Raw genomic sequence first — 17946 nt, 5'->3', positions numbered from 1 at the left:
GTTATTCAGTGGTGTAGTACTCTACCTCATCCCCACTCTCAAGATCCACCAGCCCTTGGCTAGAGGGAGAGAAGAGGAAAGGGATGCCCTGAGAAGTGCTGCTCAAAACTTCTTCAGGAGGAACTAATGAACAAGAAAAGTGGTTTTTCTATGCATTTCCCTAATACTTGAAGTCATGATTTCCAGCAGGCATTTTATCACAGCTTGGGTGAGAGTCACAACTGGCTAGGTGAATGACTTGATCACAGCTTAGAGAGTAATTCCAGGTCAGATTAAATGACTTTTTCTTTGTATATTTTCCTTTTTTTTAATTTTTGACTTTTTCTTTGAAAGTAAACTCTGTCCACCCACATTTCCCTCCTCTTCACCGCCTTCCCCTATTTAGACTTACAGTTCGAGAACCATAAGGGTTATATAATCCACCATTGTACAATGATGCCTAAGGAACAAAGGAAATATCACTTAGCTGTTTAGCATCAAGGTTGTTTTGAAAATGACTTAATGTTTTCACAATACTCAGTACCAAAAAAGTTTTGGAGAACGATATAAGTGTATAGCCTCCCAAAATGAAAACCCTGAAGGTGGTAATGCTCATTTATATGCATAAATTGCTATCAACCTTACACTTCATTTTTTAAAAAACACCCCTGGTTACAGTATTTTCTTTCACCATCATGTTATGAAACTGGGAGAATTAACATGTATAAATTTATTTTCTCAAAAGAGGAAACAGAGCAGGAAAGGAAACTGAGGTACAAAGAGCATTTTGCCTACTATTACAATAAAATTAAGTTATAAAAACTCAGGATCCCAGTCCACTAGAACAGGCCACAACACAACAAACAGCTTGAAAGTAACAAATTCACAGCTCACACATTACACAGAGCTACTGCTTTTACTTTTCTAGTCAGCTTGCTTTATTAGATCCTAGTATCAGAGGCCAAGATCGTAACTGTCTCAAAGAAAAACAATATCCTTTCCATAAGCAGCCATCTCACAAAAGTATGTCAGTGTGGTAGGACTCAAGCAAATCTATCTTCTCTAGATTAAAAAAACTGATTCTAAGCAAGGGCTACCAACAGCCCTCTGTGAAAGGAATATGCTCATTTTTAATACCCTAAAGTTGTATATTTTAAGCACAGGCAGCACATTCTGCAGTATACATGACATTAAAATCATGTGTTCTTAACTATTTTGGAGAAAAGCTGTCAAGCCATAGAGCTAGCACCATGACATTGACCCCACAAGCACTGCACACACTGGAAGAGGAAAATACAAACCAGACTGGCACTTCTCAGCAGACCAGAATTTGCAGTAGGAGAGGCCTAAGAAAAAAGTGCATTATTAAACCCCCAAAAAAGCAACTGGTAGCTCTGAAGGCAGAACATTCCTCAGAAAGTACTAACCCTGTCACTCTTATATGTTGCCAGAGGGTCACTGTACAGGGAAGAAGACTGCTAAGAGAGAAAAACAAAATAAATAAGCAAAAACAAAAACAAAGATGAATTGGTCTCACCATCATGAATGCAGAGGACTTAAGTTTATGATTTTATACTCCATAATCCATTAGCAATTCTTGAGTGTTTAAGGTAGTTAAGAAACACAAGAAATGGGAAAAACTTAAGTCATTAGAAATTGTTTTGAATATTAATTGTAAGGGATAAGAAAGAAACAGCTGAAACAGTTTTCTATAAATTATAAATATGTTTATGTCCCATTGGTCTTCGAGCATTATTGTTAGGATATGGAATGGCAAGTAAGAAAACACTGAGGGAAAGAGGGCCATGGCACCGGAGTGTGGCAAACAGTGGCCACATCCCACTCACCCAGTTCTTATGATATTTTCAGTGATTTTATGACCAACTCCTAACTGGCTTAGACTGATTTTTGGAGAACCAGATAAATAAGCTCCAAGTTATCTCTACAAACACTCTTTTCCAAACAGATTAGAAAACCTGTTCTTCAAAACAAGCCATGGACAAAGTGCCTTAGTCGAATTAGATAAATTGTACTAGTCAATGAATCCATGCACTAAAAGGACACAGCATGTTTTTAAAAGGAATTAAATCTTGCTTATCCTGATGTCATCTGAGGACATACTTTTCAAGTTCTTTTTCACCAAACCCAATCAGAGATGAAAAATAAGAGTACTTAAGTTGTGTGTGCAGGTTTTTTAAACAAAATTATTTTAAATGTACTGTGTGCCATACATTTAATGTGTCTTAAATGTATGATGTGTCAAATGCCTTTAAAAAACAAGAGATTCTAACATTAAATAATTACATTCTTCTCATGCCACGTGTAGTTTACATTTTTATATGTAAGCTTTTTTAAAAGGGTATCCACTCTGAAGTATATGGATACCTACAACTTATTTTGAAATGTATCAAAAACTAAGATGAATTGATGGTTAGAGGGACAAATAGATAATTATGTGATAAAGGAAATATAATGAATTACATAATCTAAATGATAGATATGTGATGTTCACTGTATTATTCCTTGAACTTTTTTTGTACATTTAAACATCTTCATTTAAAAATGTTTTTAATGGTACTGATTTACAAACATGATGATTCAATAGTTCCCGTTGTTTAAAGAGACTCCCACAGACTATATAAATTCAGTTACCAAAAACTAGTATATACGTAGCCATTTAGATTAGTTACAGCTAGTCAAAATGCAAAATGGGGAGATTAGAAATATGTTAAAAGTGAATTAAACACATAAAGCCAAAAAGTTTAGACAAACCCGAGTGTAGTAGGCAGAGGTGGGTTTGCTATGTCTAAGACTGCTATAGTTTCTCTGGTCAAAGTAGAGGCCACTCTGCAAAAAGCAAAATTAAACACATTTTTCTTAGGCTAAATGTTAATAACCTAACAACACACAAAGGCAAAACTGAACACAAAAAGGCAAAATATGATATTGCCAAATCCCTTCTTCTCCAAAATGTTTTTAAATCATTATACCACATTAAGTCAAAGTGACAATTATTTCAAGCCCTTAAAACAAAGACATTACTAAATTTTTAAATTTAAAAACAAGACAATAAACCCTCAGACAAAATGGAATGAAAACAATTTATTCTCATGCCATACTTAAGAAAGTCCTTGAACACTCCTGGACAACTGAATAATTACCAGTTTTACAATCCATCTGGCAAAGCCACAGAAGTTATTAAAGAGCTATGTATTTGGTTCCAAACATTTCCTAGTCCCATTACTTGTCAAAATAAACTGACAAATTAAATTACCAAAACAAAAGAGAGAGCACAATAAATATGGTTTGATCTAAAACACTTATGGCAGGTTCATTTATACAATGCACAAAATAAACAATAGTATACATTATAGCTAATTGAGGGAGAGAAAACCATCTATAAAATTCCCTTCCCAACTTCTCTAGCCATCTTTTTTTACTCAAGGTTAAGCAAATTTAGGCAATCTCTGACTTAAAGACTCCATCAGTGTTGACAGTGGAGTTGAGGACACCCCTACTCCCACCCCATCCCTACCACCCCTAGCCCTGCCTTCCCCACCACTCCTCACTCCCCACTCACACCCTCAACTAGGCACTAAGGCTCACCTCTCCCCAGAGATCCCAAGACCCTGCCTTCCAGGGCCTCACGTTAATGTCCTCCCCATTACATTCTCCCTTCTCTCCTCCCTTCTACCAACCAAAGCCTTCCAACCCTCTCCCCATCCAACCCATGGGAACCCTGAATTAGCGAAGAGTTGGAACTGCACTTCCTTTGCCAGTACTGTTGCAGCCTAACAGGAAATGGGTGTTCCCAATGTACCAAGTGGGCATTCTGGAGACATTATTTTCCTCACAGAAATTTGTTTAGCGGCCAGGCACTGTGGCTCATGCCTGTAATCCCAGCACTTCGGGAGGCTGAGGAGGGCGTATCACCTGGCCAACATGGCAAAACCCCGTCTCTACAAAAATACAAAAATTAGCCAGGAATAGTGGCGCATGCCTGTAATCCCAGCTGCTTGGGAGGCTGAGGCAGGAGAATCGCTTGAACCTGGGAGGTGGAGGTTGCAGTGAGCCGAGATCGCGCCATGCACTCCAGCCTGGGAGACAGAGCGAGACTCCATCTCAAAAAAAAAAAAAGAAAAAAAAAAAAGAAAAAAGAAGTGTTGTTTCACAAAGTGACTAGAATAAAGAGTATATTAATTCTGTAGTTTAATTACATTATAGGTTAAAGAGTTTTCAACAAGCTAGTATGGAAACTTTGCCATTACATATTTATTGTAGAAACTAGAAAATGCATTCCAAGTTCCCAAAACACAAACTTTTAGAATGAAACCTATTTGTGAGTTTAGTTACGGCCCATAATACCACAACTAAATCAATTCAAATTCCTAAAATAAGGATGAGAATCTTACTAAACCTATTCTTGAGGTATATTCCAAAGGACAATTCATAAATGAAAATACTTGTTAATGAGCTTCTTGTGATATAATACTAACTCTGGCTGCTGGGGTTTGCACATGTTAACTTAACACTAAAACTTGCAAATGAAAACAAAATTATTTTAAAATTTCTGATGAATCATGTTTCAGCAGATTATCAAGTTTCAATAATGTCCTAGTAGCACACCAAAGCAATCATAATCCTTAAGTTCCTAACAGTACTTCGTGAATTGTGATATGAGAGACAACAGAACTAACCAGTAGGTCTTTATGAGAACCAGAAGACCTCTTCTTCATTCCATGAGAGTGACTGTAAGAATGATTCTGGAAGTAAATATTTCAAATTAACTTCAATGATTGCATAGCGAAGTTATGAAAATAATTTAATAAAATTCATCTTCAAATTATATACACAAAGGTCTATATGAGATACACAATAGTTTACATGCAATTTATTTCCCAAAGGTTAGTAAACGATTCACTGCACTTTACTAGCTAGTCTACCTGGCCTCTCTACACATCTGCATTCCTCCCTCACCTCCCTCTGTGCCAAGCATCTGTGTGTCTGGCCAGCTAAAGAAAACTTGATTAGAACTAAGAGCCAGGCAGGATATTTGTGGAGACCTTCACACCATACTTGAGTCCCTCTGACTTTTTTTTCTTTTTCAATGGAAACAGGGTATTGCTCTGTCACCCAGACTGGGGTATAGTGGCACAATCATGACTCACTGCAGCCCAGAACTCCTAGACTCCTGCCACAGTCTCCTGAGTAGGTAGGACCACAGGCATGTACCACTACACCCAGTTAATTTGGGGTTGGGGGGACAGGCAGAGACAATGTCTTGCTATGTTGTCCAGGATGGTCTTGAACTCTTGGCCTCAAGTGGTCCTCCTGCCTCAACCTCCCAAAATGCTGGGATTACAGGCATGAGACACCACTTCTGGCTAAAGGGTATAGGTAACAAGATACTTCATTTCCTTCTATAGTCTTCCTCACCTAAAGGTCAAAAAGCAATCTTTTGGAACAATTAAAACAGGACTGAGAGAACAAAGAACACGACATTAAACTGTCCCAGACAGTACTCTTAACCCAAATTAGTGAATCCACAGTATGTAATGCTCAGGAGGAAAACAACCAACATGGTATGGATTGCCCAGCATACCATAAATGGTCACCTTATAAAAGGGTCCCTTGAAGACAGGATTGTCTCAATACCTAACTTTTCCTAGGAGTACAGAGCCAAGTACATATGGGGAAATTAAGGCCAGCAATACTACTAAATAGGTAAATTGGTAGATAAGAAATCTAATCTAGGTACATACTACTTGCCTGAAATAAGGGAGTGTGGCTAGAAGTGCCCTACCTATCAAGAGCCAAAGGCAACAGACTGCTCTAGGTAAACCATCTCACATACATATATAGCTGTATCCCCAATCAATGATTAAAAACTCATTTTTCTTTTTTTTTTGAATATGCATCTTTTTATATATTACTCTGAACATTTTAAGAGATGTCTATGTAATTTAGAAACTCAGGCAACCTACTGACAAAATGTTAACCCAAGAAAAACAAGCTACAACTTAAATTCCTTGATTAATGACATACCATAAAAAACTAACCAAATCAAACCAAAATGTTTGGACATAACTGATGTCTTAGGTGTCCTCTAACACTACTGGATGTTTTCTATCCAGCAACTTCACACCTGCTAGCTTTGTGGAATACAACATAAAACACAGTTTGGGCTTGTGCTCAACATAAAGACATGTTTCTAACAGTGTTAGAATGACAATGAGTATATGTTAGGTGGGTGGCTCATCATTTTAAAAAAAGATATATTACTACCAGCTGGGCATGATGGCTCACACATGTAATCCCAGCACTTTGGGAGGCCAAGGTGGGAGGATCATTTGAGACCAAAAGTTCCAGACCAGCCTGGACAGCATAGCAAAACCCCATCTCTACAAAAAAAAAAAAAAAAAACGATTAGCTGGGCATGGTGGCACATGTTTACAGTACTCGCTACTCAGAAGGCTGAGGTGGAAGGATCCCTTGAATCCAGGAGTTCAAGGTTGCAGTCAGTAAGCTATGATTGCACCACTGCACTCCAGCCTGGTTGACAGAGAGGTACCCCATCTCTAAAATTAAAAAAAAAAAAGATATTACTACCAATCCTAGTCCTCAACAGATAAGAATAACTTGTGTCTAATTCTGAAATCCTAAAGAAAAAAATTACTATTCATGCCGCAACCACAAAACATTAGCTTTTTGCTTTGTTAGTCACACATTTTCCCCAAAAGTGCATAACAAAGCCATGAAAGTTAGTCATATTCTATAATTAGCATCAACAGATGTTTATAAAGTAAAACTCCACATATAACACAAAGTCATGCGCTACATACTAATGATGAAAGTCTTGATGATCTATCCTTGAACACATCATGCTGGGTTTCAGCAAAACATGAAAGTTGGTTTGTTTCCAAATTCAGAAATATAAAGAAGAGAGGAAGTAATATTTGAGGTTATTAAAAATCCAGCACTATTTTAAAATAAAAAATTATTAAACATGAAAGCTAATCCAGTTGAATTAAAAAAATTCTTCCTCCTACTTTTTTCTAGTATAAAGTGTTGCTAAACTGTATGTATATTCACAACTGTATGTTTATTTTTCTTTTAAATAACACAATTCATAATCAGTAGTAGTGATATGATTCAATCTCAGTACACTATAGCACAAAACATTCTAAGGGAGCCTTTAAATACAAGAATTAAGCATTCTAAAGTCAAAAATGCTTTTTAAGAAAATTATTATCACTTTTAACATCATTTCCTATTGTTTGAAAAATGGCAAAAGCAAAGGATGAACAGGCAATGAGGCAAGTTCACATAACAAGCATGGTCAAGCTTACAAAAGAACAATGCAGCACCAAGATGGGGAACATTCCCTTGGATCTGCTTGTGAACAAACACCTAAAAACGTCCTTCCTCAAGAAAATGCTGATTTCTCATTTTGAGAAATCTGGTCAAAGTGTGAACTGCACAGTATACATACAGGTGTGACACTGAATATAAATCAAAGAAAAACATACAAAACTCATAAGACCAGAACACCCACATTTCATGTAGGATCCTTTTAAAAAGTAAGATAATATGTGTAATACCACATTTCAAATCCAGGAAAAGAAAAAAAACTAAATAGTAACTACGTAGATCTATGGTTAAGAAACACATCGTTTCTTAAGCATTCTAGTTTATATTTTTAAGCTATCTACCCAGAAAGTCATATATAAAACAAATAAAAGCAATGAACAAGTTCCTCAGGTAGTTTAAATACTAATTGATAAAAATATCTTTCTTTTCCAACTCTTATATTCATTTAAAATTTTAAGAAATACTATTAAAAAACCCAATCTAAAGTAACGTTTTCATAAGGATAGGTTGCAATTCATCAGTAGTTCATAAAATCAACTTAGTAGGTTCAACCAGCTTTTTTTGAGACAGGGTCTCACTCTTTTGCCCAGGTTGGAGTACGGTGGCTTGATCATAGTTCACTGCAACATCGAACTCCTGGGTTCAAGTGATCCTCCCACTTCAGGTTCCCAAGTACCTGGAACTACAGAACTACAGGCACATGCCACCATACTTAGCTAATTTTTTTTTTTTTTAAATTTTAGGAGATGGGGTCTCGCTATGTTGCCCAGGTTGGTCTTGAACTCCTGGGCTCAACCAATCCTCCTACCTCAGCCTTCCAAACAGCTGGGATTACAGGCAGAAGCCACTGTACCCTGCCCTCAACCAGCATTTTAAAAACTAAACTAGAAGAGAAAATATTAGAGGGTGTTGTGCAAAGTAAGTGCAAATATTATTTTGTGAAACTTTTGTTTCAATAATGTATTTTCTATACTTTTACATATATACAAATCCACATGCATGAATCTTCATGTGTATACTGATTTATGGTGTAAAATGTATTTCTGGTTGTAAAGATCACAATTTTTAAAAAGCTTAAAATATATTAGAAAATCAAAGTATATAATCTAGTTCTAATAAGACCTTAAAATAATAGTTCAGTCAGAATAAAGCCCTTCCATTCATGCCTAATGAAATGGTCATATACAAAAAACATTGCAGAAACCTCAAAAAATAAATTCCATAAGTATCAGACTAAGTGGTACCATTTTACCACTGGTATAAATTCACTGAAAATGTTATTGTAATAAATACCAATTTTATTGGAGCAAAATATCTGTACTGCATGCTTTTCTTATATTATCCTGAAACTAACAGAAAACACAATAAAAAATATTATTATTGCATGTGTAACAAAATCTTGTTACAAAATTTTCTAAAATGCATAATAGTATGCATTTGTTAAGCTGTGTAGAAGTAAAATGTCACTTACCACGGAGTGACACTTGCCCAAAAATAAAGTTGCTTCTCTACAGAAATTTCTAAATTAAAAAAATATATAACCCTTCTGTCTAAAAAAAAAAAAAAAAAAAAAAAACCTCCATGACCAAAACACGTATTACTCAAGTCACACATTCTAGCAGATAAGCTATTCCATCCTCCAAATCAGGTAAGTTCATGGAAAAGAGTAGCTGTCTTTCCTCTTATCATCCTCTCTGTAGCACCAGTGGCATTTTATACAGGCATAGGATTTAACAAGCCAAATTGGAATCAACCTGTTTCAATTTTCCTTCTCCAAAATATAATGTAGAATTCAGCTGGTTTAAAAAAAAATGTTGAATCTATCTGGTAGGAAAATCCATAATATGGGCATACCAATTGCTACTAGAACAATGGGCAAACAAAAAAAGTCACCCCAATAAGTAAAAGTTGGCATTTATATTGTTGTAAAGAAAAGAAAGATTCATCAAAGGAGGTAAAAGTGAAAATAGTAAGGGCTCATTTCCAAATTTTTGATGCTATAACCATAGAGCAAAAAGAAATGTTTTTAGCTTTAAAAGTTAAAAAAAAAATCCAAAATTTGCTATTGTAATCTTTTAAAGAAATTTTAACTGTCAAAATTGCCTGAAAGTTTTCATTAGGAAACAAACTAGAAAGAAAGCACATGCAGTGAACAAAGTTCAGCAAGTGTCAATCTCTATTAGAATGTACCTATTACTCACATATCCAGGACACTGAAAGTCAAAAGTGAATGTGTAACACTAATACCACACATTTTCCTGGGCTACACACCATGGTGTCTTTCCTTTTGGGTGTACTGGCTCTGCTCCAAAGTGTCCCAGTTATATCCTTCGATGGGTTCTTCAATGGAATTAAACAATGTAATAGTAAATGATAAAACACAAAATTGTAAGTATATTTTAAAAATTAAATTCATTAAAATTATACCAAGGCTATTGGTATATAAATAGTAACTAAATACATGCAACAGTAAAAATCTCCACCAATGAGAAAAGGCAATGTATCCCTACTGCTCTGATTCAATCAATATCACTTTTTCTTCATTTTTATGCTGTGGCACAATCAATGCTCACTGCAGCCTCGACTTCCTGGACAGCTCCCACCTCAGCCTCCCAACTGGCTGAGACCACAGGCATGCAGCCCCATACCCAGCTAATTTATTTTATTTTTATTTATTTATTTTTAGTAGAGACAAGGTCTCACTACTTTGCCCAGGCTGATCTCAAACTCCTGGGTGATTCTGCTGCATCAGCCTCCCGAAGTGCTGGGATGAAAGGCATGAGCCACTGTGCCTGGCCAAGATCACTTCATTTTCTAATTTTGGGTCTCTACCTTACTGTCTTCTTGTATTTCACTGTATAAAGCAATGACCAAGCAACTACCAATGTTCTGCACTATTAATAATCCAATCATTATACAAAACTAATAGACACAGATTGTTTCAATTCTAAATTCCTAACTTTGATTTAATCTTCCCTCCCCCAATCCTACCATTCACAGTCTTGAACTACCTTTGCTGTTTTTATTTTTATACATAATGTCTATAGCACTGACACCAACATTTCCAGCCCATATAGCTTCTGGTAAGCCACCTTTCAAAAAGATAGTATATGAAAGTTAATTGGACAAAAGGAGAAGCCTAAAGTCCTAAGAATGCAGCATAAGACCATAAATATATCCACCTCACATTCAGGTACTGCTAATGTTCACACATCAAATACTACATTGAAAAAGTATTAGACCTCTTAGCACACGGCCTTAAGTTTTTAAAAATAACTGGCTGAGAAATGCATAACTCCAAAATTATATAGCAAACCACAAGGAAATTTAGGTCAGTGTTTTAGGCCATCACATTTATTTCTACAGAGGACAAAAGTTGTCTAACAATTCAGCTTAATGGAGAAGTTATTTTAAAAGCAAATAATTTGATGAAAACTTAGAACTCTCAATATTATTTGGGTAAAACAGAAAAAGTTTTATCTCAATTATATTTCTTTTAAATGATATTAGTAGTGAGCTTTCAGACTTGGTTCCAGGGAAGTCTAAACATTTAAACTGTGTTAGATGTATACTCACAGAGAGTAATGTACTAGAATCTCCTCTAGGATGTAAAACTTTTATTAATTTTTACATTTATACATTGACGTTTTTAAATACTGGGAGTTTTATTCTATCCCATAGTAACAAATTTTCAAAATTAACATAATGAAATTAAATACTGGAGTTATATCTTAAATTTGTTTAATGACACAAATGCCATAAAAATAAAATCAACCTGATTACTTTATATACATTCTGGGTATATAGTTATTATCGGTTTAACTGCAATTTTTTTGTTTGCAGATTTGTTTTAAAGGCCCCCAAATGTTCAAATTTTGCTGGTTCTACCTTTAAGTTAAACAAATATATAATCAGATTTCCTAAGGTCACATACAAATTTACAAATAACCAGCTTAATAACAACTGTGTGAAAATACACACTACAAACATTATAATGAAAAGCAAAGGAAAAAACCATAAATACAAGAAGAGGATTATTTTCACAGCCTTTGAGACTCGACTTTAAAGCTTTTATTGACTGACTCCCTATATGATTCTTTACAAAATATTTATTTTAATTTTTATTTTGAGACAGAGTCTCACTCTGGCACCCAGGCTGGAGTGCAGTGGCACGATCTCAGCTCACTGCAACCTCCGCCCACGGATTCAACGGATTTCTTGTGCCTCAGCCTCCCAAGTAGCTGGGATTACAGGCGTGAGCCACTACACCCAGATAATTTTTGTATTTTTAGTAGAGACGGGGGTTTTTGCCACGTTGGCCAGGTTGGTCTGGAACTCCGAACCTCAGGTGATCTGCCCGCCTCAGTGGCCCAAAGTGCTGGGATTACAGACGTGAGCCACCGCTCCTGGCCTTTTCAAAATATTTAAAGAGAAAAAAAAAAAAAAGTACTATATCTCCAGGGAGAAGTATGATGAATTCACTATTAAAATTTTTCTACTGTAAAATCATTTATAAGCTGTCAATTATCTTAGATTTCTGTAAAGATCTGTTAATATTCTTCTTTTTTTTTTTTTTTGAGATGAAGTTTTGCTCTTGTTGCCCAGGCTGGAGTGCAATGGCACGATCTTGGCCTGCAACCTCCGCCTTCCAGGTTCAAGCAATTCTCCTGCTTCAGCCTCCCAAGTAACTGGGATTACAGGCATGCGCCACCACACCCGGCTAATTTTGTATTTTCAGTAGAGACGGATTTCACCATGTTAGCCAGGCTGGTCTTGAACTCCTGACCTCAGGTGATCCACCCGCCTCGGCCTCTCAACGTACTGGGATTACAGGTGTGGGCCACCACACCTGGCCAATATTCTTAAAAATCTAACAACTAAAATATTCCTGATTTAGTAACCAGCTTAGTAACTTACTCTAAAAAGACAGTACATTACATTCACCAAGAAAAATAACCAGCCTGGAGAACATTCACCAAGAAAAATAGCCAGCTGGGAGTTTATATTTATGAATATAAACATGTCAATAACTAGTATGCCAGAGCACACTCAGTTTATTAGAGTCTATTTTTATCATTTATACAAGGTAGAAAGAAAATTACAGTCAGGGAAAACTAACAAATAGAGACTTTAACATGAAAGATCATTTTACTGATTAAAAAAACTACATGGAAGTATACATACAGCATTGTAACCAAAATGCAATTGTACCCTAAAAGTTATTAAAATAAAAAAAATTTAAATAAAATAAAATGGAAAAAAAGAAAGTATTCATACAGCATTATCAATGTGCAAAATAAAATTGCTGCTTTAAGGTGTAAAGCATACTTTTTTAAGAGAGAAATTAGGGTCTTGGCATAATACAAGGGTTTTTAAGGAGCGACTTCTCCTTCCTCCTGACTTATAACAATCCATGCAAAAAACAACCTGGGGCATTCTATAAAATGTTAATCAAAATGTCAAAGCATGATAATTCCTATACATATTCAGGGAACTTTTTAAATCAGTTGTTCAAATTTTCCACACAATAAAATTACAATTAATCATCCAAGCCCCAAAGCTATTTTGCATTTAATAAATTGTCATTTTTTAAGATATGAAAGTAGGAAAAGTCTGAAAGTTAGAACCAAACAAATGTTATTCTACAAGATCAATCTTAATTATTTTGTGACACTTTTCCAAAATCAAAGGTCCTTCTATAAAAAAAGAGATTAGACCCATGTTAATAAAGTATTCATTATTTTAGAGTTGATTTACTTATGACGATAATTTGAAAGAAAGCATCATTTTCCAGTGAAAGGTCTTTGCCAATATTTTATACTTCTTTTAAAAAGGCAAAGAAATATATGAACATTGTCAGATTGTTTAGGCAACAATATTGAAGAAAGCTCACACGTAAGCTTTGTATTGTGCAGACAAGTTAAAATACCAACCCTGTGACTGCCAAGACTTCGAATGGACAATGCATCCTCAACTCCCTGATAAAAATAAAAATAAACACAGTAAAAGTTTGTGAGTGATTGCATTAAGCTAATGAGGAAAAGTATTAGAGGCAAGTGTATAGGTTATTACAAACCAGATAAGGACGATGGTGACTGGACCGGTGGGAATACCTGGCCCTTTCCGAATCTTCCTGGGAAAGGAGAAAGTACATGGAGAGTTAATCACTGAACAGACAGTTGTTTATCAGAACAACTGAGCAAAGAGCAGTCAGTTAACAGCACAGCAACAACTCCTGAAAGCAGGCAGGTTTGGACGACTTAGGGGCAGCCACATTCTTTGTGTGTGTGTGTGTGTAAGTTTCAATATAGCAGTACTAGTTTTCTTTTCTTTTTTTTAAAATTATACTTTAAGTTCTAGGGTACATGTGCACAAAGTGTAGGTTTGTTACATATGTATACATGTGCCATGTTGGTGTGCTGCACCCATTAACTCGCTATTTACATTAGATATATCTCCTAATGCTATCCCTCCCCCCTCCCCCTACCCAACGAGAGGCCGCGTGTGTGATGTACCCCTTCCTGTGTCCAAGTGTTCTCATTGTTCAATTCCCACCTATGAGTGAGAACATGCGGTGTTTGGTTTTTTGTCCTTGCGACAGTTTGCTGAGAATGATGGTTTCCAGCTTCATCCATGTCCCAAAAAAGGACATGAACTCATCCTTTTTTATGGCTGCATAGTATTCCATGGTGTGTATGTGTGGGGCAGTCACATTCTTTGGTTGGAAAGAAAGTAGAAATAATCTTGGCAATGTTCCTATTTTATCAGGAGTATGTATGTCAGACCACTTGGAATGGTCTGTCTAAGACCAAGAGAGTTCAATATACCAAGATAAAAATGTGCAAGTATACTTAACAAAGAGAACTTGAGTTCAGCATTAAAAAAAAGACATTAATCTATTTTTTTCATTGTGATCATCAGTTTATGCAGGTAGGAAGAAGTGTTTACATTATCACTGATGTATTTTAAGACAGTATATGATTCTAAAAATACTTGGACTATAATTTTGCACTTACTGTAAAGATTTTTTTTCACCACTCTAACTAGAAAAGAACTAACTGAAACAGAGCCTGACTGTGTGTTGTTAATATGAAAAACTACTTATACTTAGAAGTAATTACATACATATTTTAGAGTTGGTCAAGCTATCTCAAATAATGCCATAAGCAGATTTTTTTAAAAAAAATGATAGTAGTCTAACAGTTGACTAACTTAAATGTAATTCTAAACTTTTCCACATTTAGCTACTAGCAATGGAGCATTAAGGCCTGAGTCATGTGAGATAAAATGGCTAGTCCCTAAAACCTAATCATTTCAATCAGTAAGGAATTTCTGATCTTTCTGAATTTCAAGTCCAAAGTGTTAAAGTAATGTGCACTGACTGAAAATCTATACATTACTGATCAACTGGGTTCACAGCTTATCAATGCTGTAGTTTTGCAAAATGAATCAATGCCTCAAAACTCCCTGGTTGACATCTGCTGTGACTGATGCCCTTGACCAAATCTATGCTGAAATCTGTTTATATGCACTACTATGATTCAATTTCTAATTGAATCTATTTTTATCATTCTGATCTTTAGGAATTCATCACTGATTTACATTTGTTGTTGTTGTTGTTTTTTGAGACAGAGTCTCGCTCTGTCGCCCAGGCTGGAATGCAGTGGCGCGACCTCAGTTCATGGCAACCTCAGCCTCCTGGATTCGAGCGATTCTCGTGCTTCGGCCCCCTGCTAAGTAGCTGGGACCACAGGCACCCACCACCACACCCGGCTACTTTTTGTTTTAGCAGAGATAGAGTTTCGCCATGTTGGCCAGGCTGGTCTCGAATTCCTGACCTCAAGGGATCTGCCCTCCTCGGCCTTCCAAAGTGCTGGTATTACAGGCGTGAGCCACCATGCCTGGCCACTGATTTACATTTTTTGTTATGCAATAGACACATGTAGTCTGCAAGAAGCCAAGAAAATTTCTTCCCTTTCTTTATCAAGTGATACCACAAAAGTTTTGGGGGCATGTGTGTTAGCCTAGCAGGGCAGGTACAGCTTAGTAAGTGGTCATCAGTTCTAGGCTACTTAGTTTGGTTAGTTTAAAAAGCCTTTACTATAAAGGTGAGTTAACTCAACATGCCTCTTCCAATATTATTTGGGGTACTAGGGTAAATATATGGCTTAATGTCTAATCTTCCCTTTATTCTAGCTTTTTTTCCATTCCATCTATCACACAAGAGCATTTTCAAAAACCTTACCTAAAGAGCACATCCCATTAAAGATGCAGCAAAGACAGATGAAGTCATACTTTCAATTATGCCCCTTATATTAATAAAAATAATTATAAATTAAAATAGCTTATTAAGTATTGATATATAGTACCTCTATATTTAAACAGCTTTTCTTGCTCCATTTGAAAAATTGGCCTAAGAAGACTTCCGAAAACTACAGAATAAAATATAAACCCCCATACAGGTCAGTTAATTTGGACAGAGAGTATAGTTTATTCCACAGTCACAGACTATACCTTAAATAAGCACTGTCCAATACAACTTTCTCTGACCATGGAAATGTTCTATGTTTGTGCTAATGTAGTATCTACTAGCCACATGTGGCTACTGAGCACTTGAAATGCAACTGAGAAACCAAATTTTAAATTTTATTTAATTTTAGTCAATTTAAATTTAAATTTAATTACCTACATGGGGCTACCATACTTGACAGCACTTCTCTAAACCTATTTGACAAATACGTTTAGGTAAAACAGTAAGGCAAGCTCAAGGCAAATTTTAATTATACCAAAAACATTCAAAACACATATTCTACTAAGAGCCTGACAAGTAGGACCACTCTCACACAGAAAGGCAAAACATTTGGGTCATTTTTAATTACTTCTACCTTGAATACTTTTGCACAGTGGCAAACATGAGGGAAACAGACCCTGGTGGCAATGATATAAAGTGACCCTGGTAGCAACTCTATTTTTAAGAGCTAGAAGAGTCCTTAGAGATCATCTAGTCTGACTCCTTCATTTTGCAGTAAGAAAGTTGCAGCACAGAAGGATTAAGAAAGAATCTATAAGATCATAAGCTGAGACCAGCATTTAGACGTTCTTATTCACCAGACAACTGAACTGTAAAGATAACATCCTATACTGGCTAAATTTCCACCGATTACATAAGAAAGAAAGAAAATGGCAAGATATTCTGGTTTTTACTCAGAGATTCTTCCTTCTCTGGAAGAACAAAAAGTTTCATTTGCCAGGTATTTCTAGAGTACTATTTATATTGCCAATTGGTTTCTCTTGAATAAATTATACCAGTGGACAAAAAGAATAGATTACAGCAAACTGTGTTCTTAGGTGCCAGTTACAAGGTGTATCCCTCTATTCCACAGTGAGGAAAATAATACATCGTCATTATCCCAAAAGTCCTTATTAGTACTAAAGCACTAAAGACTGAACAAACAGTACAATGCCTTAAAAGAAAGACATATATTTGTTCAAAATGCTGTTTTGATACATTTAATGAAAATGAAATATACTCTTTGTTTTTAACCGTTCACCTGAAGGAAGGATGAATGGTTCTATTAAAAGAAAACCACAGTCCCATGAATATATCTGGCCATCTTTTCTGTCAACAAATAGTATTTATTATTAAGTTGAGGCTAAAGTCACTCCTTCAGTTTCAAATTAGAAGGAACTTCAAAAAACGTATTTACTCTTCCAGACATGCATTTACTCTTTCAGAATCACCACTGATTAAGAAAGACACCCAGTTTAAAAATAGAATCATTAGGTTTATGTAAAGTTGACTAAACTAACACTAATGGGAGGCCCAGGAAGGTGTGGGTCCTTTTCTTCCTGGTCCTTTCACCTTCCAGCACATTACCAGGTGTGGCACTCTCTCATACCTTCAAATACTGGTTCTGCCAATGACTGTGCAAGTTATTTACTTCCCCAATTCTTTATAAACACATCTATAAAATTGGGACAGTAATACTGTCTTATAATGTGAAATAAAAACCTATGTAAAAAGCCCTAGCACAGTGCTGATATACAGTATGCACTCAAAGTTGGATTCATTTCTGAGCTTCCTTCCTTTTCATTCCCTATTCATGTCCCAACATCACACTCCCACCCAAAAAAAGGTATTATAATTAGGGGAAATTACAAATATAGGAAAATTTCCTTCCTTCTAGTAACTGTCAATCCTATTGTGGATTGTGTGTGTATGCATCATTTATTTTACTATAAATATCAGCCATTTATATTTTGTATTGTAACTATGACATGCCAACTTCTGCTTATGGGCTCACAGATAAAGCAGCCAGAGAGACAAAGGTAAATGAGAAGAAGAATCAGTTTAATTTTTTTCTTTTTCTTTTTATTTATTTTGTTTACCTTCAACCAACTCACACCAAAGAATCAGTTTTTTGTTGTTGTTGTTGTTTGTTTGTTTGAGACAGAGTCTCACTCTGTTGCCCAGGCTGGAGTGCAGTGGCACAATCTTGGCGTACTGCAACCTCCGCCTCCCAGGTTCAAGCGATTCTCCTGCCTCAGCCTCCCCGAGTAGCTGGGATTACAGGTGCCCACCAGCATGCCTGGCTA

At 35.9% G+C, this 17946-nt stretch overlaps 1 protein-coding gene across 10 annotated transcripts in view; it reads right to left on the bottom strand.

Moving 5' to 3' along the window:
- LRRFIP2 (LRR binding FLII interacting protein 2) overlaps nucleotides 1-17946 on the bottom strand; it is a 133210-nt gene that overhangs the window by 59578 nt on the left and 55686 nt on the right. For 3 of the 10 annotated variants that reach the window (XM_030812138.1, XM_030812137.1, XM_030812140.1), the window contains exons 5-6: nucleotides 13427-13483; nucleotides 13284-13328 (exon numbers count right to left, since the gene is read on the bottom strand). The exons of 6 other annotated variants lie outside the window; for them this stretch is intronic. In XM_030812138.1, coding sequence (XP_030667998.1) covers nucleotides 13284-13328; nucleotides 13427-13483 — 102 coding nt within the window. Of the gene's footprint in view, nucleotides 1-391; nucleotides 440-1280; nucleotides 1326-1406; nucleotides 1458-2751; nucleotides 2827-4676; nucleotides 4743-6821; nucleotides 6864-9621; nucleotides 9691-13283; nucleotides 13329-13426; nucleotides 13484-17946 lie in introns of all 10 variants that reach the window. One more of the 10 variants, XM_030812145.1, reaches the window with a different exon arrangement.

Source organism: Nomascus leucogenys, chromosome 4 (genome assembly GCF_006542625.1).
Source record: "Nomascus leucogenys isolate Asia chromosome 4, Asia_NLE_v1, whole genome shotgun sequence".
Classification (NCBI taxonomy): Eukaryota; Metazoa; Chordata; class Mammalia; order Primates; family Hylobatidae; genus Nomascus; species Nomascus leucogenys.
The sequence above is the reverse complement of the archived record's forward strand: the minus strand, read 5'-3'. Positions and strand labels throughout refer to the sequence as shown.